General features: G+C 33.2%; 1 protein-coding gene across 1 annotated transcript in view; it reads left to right on the top strand.

The window, feature by feature from the left end:
* Positions 1–5,193: 5,193 nt before the first annotated feature.
* The window catches only part of LOC117101634 (protein limb expression 1 homolog), a gene marked incomplete at its 5' end in the record, with an annotated part of 5,994 nt that continues 5,736 nt past the window's right edge, over positions 5,194–5,451 (top strand). Inside the window, 1 exon segment of the mRNA XM_033241640.1 lies at positions 5,194–5,357. Coding sequence (XP_033097531.1) covers positions 5,194–5,357 — 164 coding nt within the window.

The raw sequence follows: 5,451 nt of genomic DNA, 5'->3' as shown, positions 1-5,451 counted from the left end.
CCAGAAAATAACCTCTGGGTGTTTTGAGCGATCAATTTATTCTTTTTCTTTCTTTATGTTTTTTTAATTTCCAAAGGGGGGGGGGGGCTGGGGCCAGCCCGGCCCCCCATTAAATCTTCCCCTGGATGATGTAAATGTAGTATTATATGACAAAAATTTGATCATATCTGATAATTTAATCCTATCAAATACAGTATGTTATGAGATGGGCAATACTCTGTTCAGTCTAAAATGTTTTTTTTCAGAGGCTCCACGATCACAAAGCTGCGCTGCTGTGTGTGTTTGTCCTCACTATAAGTATAACATTGATTATGTGACAAATACTGTAAATGTGATATGCTCATATTTTGGTGTAATATGACATTATGCCAATATATGGGCACATCACACAAATTTGTCACATATAAAATTTGATAATGTGTACATAGCTTTAGGAGGAGCCTCTGAAATTATTGAATAAAAAAAAAACAGAATCTAAAATATATTATGGTGGAAATCTGGATTAATTAATTTATTTTGTATTGTTTATAATGTACACTTACACTGTACCTTATGAATTTTCAAAAGGTATTGAAACTAAAATTTTATTTGTTTTTCTAAAGTTTTAAGTTAAAGAATATTTCAATGATCATTTATTCTGAAGGCAAACACATACTTGTAATGCATTTGTAAACTTACAAAGCAAAAAGACAAGAAAAAGAAAATAAAATTAGTAGAAAAGTACAGGAAAGTAGCTATAATTTACTACTACTCAGCTGAATAAACTTAGTACCATACGGCTACTGAGTGGGGCATCGTAAATTCAAATTAGTGCAGTGGTGCTTATAATGGAGCTTTCTGCGGTGTAGTTGAACTTAACTACCGCAATCAGAATGTATTATTGGTACATAGGGTAAGGAATACCATGGAGGAATAAGTTGGGAATACTGTAAGATACTGTACTCCACACACAATTTTAATATTATGCATGCTTATGCTGTTGTTTTGTGGGACCTAATAGCAAACTTTCCAAGGAACAAGGCTTAGTGTAATGAGCTGTGCTTATTCAAGAGGTGTTTGATCGAGAGTGTCCCTTATTATTAAAGTACACAAACTTTTCCATATGTTACCTAATTTTTTCGTGTTAAAATTTATGCTGTGTGTTGTATACAGTTGGTATTTAATTTTGAAAGTTTGTGAGGAAATTGTTGTTTTAATATTGTCCTGATGAAAATAAATATCAATGCACATTGGGTAAATGCACACTTGTTTAAGTGCTAAGATGAAGCTACATACTTGCTTTTTAGCAACTGTATTCAAAATAGGTTTCTCATTTAAGAGTGCCGCAATGCTTATGTTTTAGGGGCCTTTTGATCCTTTACAGTACTGTATCATTGCACCAACTGCCATACAGTATACAGAATTTCTTTTAAATTTTTTTCCTATTTAATATTGACACGCATACCAGTGAAAGTAGAACACCTCTTTGTTATCAGATGTACAGTACGGTAGGCTAATATTTAACATTCCCATGTATTGAATCCATTTTTTTTCAACTGAGGTGAGGTACTGTACAGTAGACGATAGAAACTAGGTTGGTCTACACAAGAATTTCATGCAGTGGTAGTATAGTAAGCTAAGCTCTACCTAGGTTTGCTGACTTAGCATAAGGTCATAAGTCAGACCCAACTTGCTTTGTTAGGCTTGTGATTGATAGCCTGGTAATGGCTTGAATTTACAGGATTTTCCTGTCAGGCCACAATCACTCTGTGCTCCTTTTTTTGTTTGTTTTGTTTTGTTTTTATAGAAGTTCCTGGGAGGTTAGTCAAGAATCTGCTCCTTTACATTCTTGTTCACGGACCAATAAGCATGAAGGCTTAAATCTGAAAACATTTTATTTTTCTACAATATAGTAGTAATTCAATCTGTGTAAGCTGTCAAAACCTGTCAGCCATAGCTTTTTGAATTATAATTCTCTTGGTAATTTTTTCTCAGAGTGTTTGTCAATAAAATTATTGCTAACATTTGTAATCAGCATTTCATATGATATTAAGAAGACTGCCATTTCAATCATACAGCACTTTTAAAACATTGAGTTGTTTTTTTAAAACCATTTTCTCCATGGAACAAACGTATACTGTAGACGGTTTTTTTTTTGTTCTGGTTACGGTAGGCCTACCTACCGTACTGTTACAGCAGTGGCTGAGCTAGGATTTCCCAGACGGCAGGGCAGCGTCCTCGGCAGGCAGAGCAAGTGTTGTACTTTAGCGCTACCAACCATCAAGGGGCGACAGCCCGAGCTGGGTGTGGGGGGGAAGGAGTTGGGATGGGGCACCTCCCCCTTTCCCCCCCCCATGAGATTAAAAAAAAAAACAGGCCTATGCCTAATAATCTGCTAGATGCTCATGCAGGGCATCTTTACAGTACCTAGGGATGGTGTTATTTGTATCTTATTTATAGGCCTACAGGTATCCAATTCAGGCCAACATTTGATATAAACGTTTTACTTTAAAATATATATTTTTTTTAACCGCCGACGAGTCTCTCCCACTTCCCTGATGTTGAGGGGAGTGGGGCATAGTCACTCTCGAAACAAACACTTTCTACAAGAATAAGTGCTGCACTAAAGCCTTGAAAAATTATATTGCAGTATACTGTACATGCAGTGCTTACTAACTACATCATTTCATCCCATCAAAACAAGTTCATATACTGTAATAATATATTTGCTTGGGAATAAATACCATTGTAGGTGAAGATCAAAGAGAAAAATCTTTCATAAGGGATACACATTATGGATTTGTTTAATAGCGTGTATTTGAAGAAATGCATGAATAATTAACATCAATTGATTTTATCAGCTTCTATAATTATTTGAAATCACAATCAATATTCCCAATGTGTTGATAATTTAATTTTTCTAATCATCTTTTGCCAGCTTGTACAGATGCAACTGATACATATTTCTAAAGTTGCAATCAATTTTATTTTTGCTATTTATCTTATTTATATTTTTTAAAATTATGTTATTATGATTAGAATATTTATTAGAGAGTCATATATACTGTATCCGTCATGACAACAGTAGGACTTGACTTCTGGGCCTGGTTTCTCTGATGTTACAGTATAATCTATTATGCATTATGTTAATTGACAAGAAGAATATTTTCAAATTAATTTTTGATTAAAAAAAAGCTAATAAATTACACTTATTGAATACAAATTAATCAATTCATAAATATGATTTTAATTTAACTCAGTACAATATAGATGATGTTGATGATGATCTGCATAGTTTGATTGAATAAACATTCTACAGTATGTCTTGAAATAAATAGTGACATCCCACTTGTTGTTGATAAAGGACTCAACTTAGAACAATTAACAATTTATTTGAAGATCATCAAAAATATTTTGGGGACCTTGAATGGATACTGTACACGTGACCTTGCTACTGAATAATATTTGGTGCTTTTTTTTATACCTTGTTTAGTGAACCCGACGACTGCAAATATTGATGATTTCAAATAAAAATATAATTTTATTTTTGGCCAATTAGCACACCCGCCGCCACGAAAAGTGGAAATTTCATAAAAAAATAAAACTTTTTTCTTTTAAGCCCTCCGCTGCCTTGAAATCTCCAGAAGATAAGACATGTATATTTCTGCCTAATTATATGAATTTGAAACATTCAACCATCCTATTTTACATTCACCAATAAAATTTTATTTTTATTTTCTCCTCCGTCTATACGATTTTGGCAAAACTATTTGCTAAATAAAAAAACAAAATTTTATTTTAATTTTTATTCCGCCCTTCTCCGATAATCTTTAAAAAAATAAGTACGCGAAATAAGGAATAAAAAAAGTCATTGATTCCTACTGTAACTTTGAAATTGGTTGAACATCCAAAAAATGTAATGCATCATTTAAATAGAAAAATTAAAGTTTAATACTGTAACTGTTACATTAATAGTAATTGAACTTGTATTAAGAACAATACGACATTGAAAATATGTAAATTACAAGGTAAAACGATTGATAATCAGATTGAATTTCTAAATCTCACACTTTGCCCATTGCTGACACATCAACCAATTGCTAGGCAGTGAATTAGATTTCCTGGTTGTTGTTTTGGTGTTAGGATCAATGCGGACAGATTACAGTAATTGCCTCTTGTTAATATTGTAACTCATATTTTACAAGACACCTGCTTTATAATTTTCTTAAGTACAGTACTGTACTTCACTGAAATTGAGGAGGAATTTTGAATTCAAGTGAAAGTACGCTAGTATTATTGTCAATGTCGATACTTAACTGAATTCCATTTTTCAACACATTCTTTAATTTTCTTATCTGTTTTGATGGGTGGGTGAAGAGTTTAAGTAGAGAGCTTGATGATTAAATGGGGGAGGGGGCGCAAGCTGACAAAGTAAGGTGATTTTTATTAACTACTTAGAGAGCTTGATGATTAAATGGGGGGAGGGGACGCTAGCTGGCAAAGTAAGGTGATTTTTATTAACTACTTGAGCATAATTTCCTGTAGGCATTTTAAAATCTAATATTTTACCATCAAAATGTACTAAAAACACAAAAGCTCGCATTATATTAGTTATCGAACACATGTAATTATTATCAAAATTTACAAAGAAAAAGTAAGATACAACATTTTAATAACTACGTTAGAAATTGGTATCAATGGTTTGTCAGTGGATAAAATGGCGTCGGGTTGAATACATTTTGCAACAATAGCAACTGAGTAGTATCATGTGGTATCGTGACGTAACACTGTAGTACAATATAGACAAGCCTATGAGCCACACAGAGAGAGCAACACTGACTCAACTTTGACATACTATAACTACATTCCTAAGTCTGACGACATTTTCTTTGCTTCCTTCTTTTAGAATTTGATGTGTAAAGTGCATTGGGATAGCCATTGTAAAATATGCAGTAAAAAAACAAATTATTAAATGAGTTGTTTAGTAATAATGTACAGTAGGATATTGATGATAGGTGTTCTTATATAAATAGTATGTCATTAGCTCACATGGGTTTGGTTCTTTGCAAGCTTTACATGGCGGGGTGGGGGGGATGTTTCAGACTTATTGTGGAGAGTCGCTCACATTGCTTCGTAACTGAAGAGAAAGGCGCTATACAAGTAAGAAGTAACAAGTAACAAATATTGTGTGTCGTTTTTTTTATTTCTTTGTAGTAAATGTTGTAGAGGCATTACAAGAATTCTGGCAAATGAAGGCGTCCCGCGGTGCTGAACTGAAAAATGGTGCTTTAGTTGTATATGAATCTGTGCCCGCATCTAGCCCTCCATACGTTTGCTTCGTCACACTTCCTGGAGGGAGCTGCTTTGCTAGTTTTCAGGTAAAACACAAAACCTGTATTGTGATTATTAATTGGAGTTTTGTAAATATTACAATAATATATATATATATATATATATATATATATATATATA

The sequence above is a fragment of the Anneissia japonica genome, unplaced genomic scaffold, assembly GCF_011630105.1.
Source record: "Anneissia japonica isolate Jap-2015-1 unplaced genomic scaffold, ASM1163010v1 scaffold1696_len571195_cov180, whole genome shotgun sequence".
NCBI lineage: Eukaryota > Metazoa > Echinodermata > Crinoidea > Comatulida > Comatulidae > Anneissia > Anneissia japonica.
Note: the sequence above shows the minus strand (reverse complement) of the source record. Positions and strands in the feature narration are given on the sequence as shown.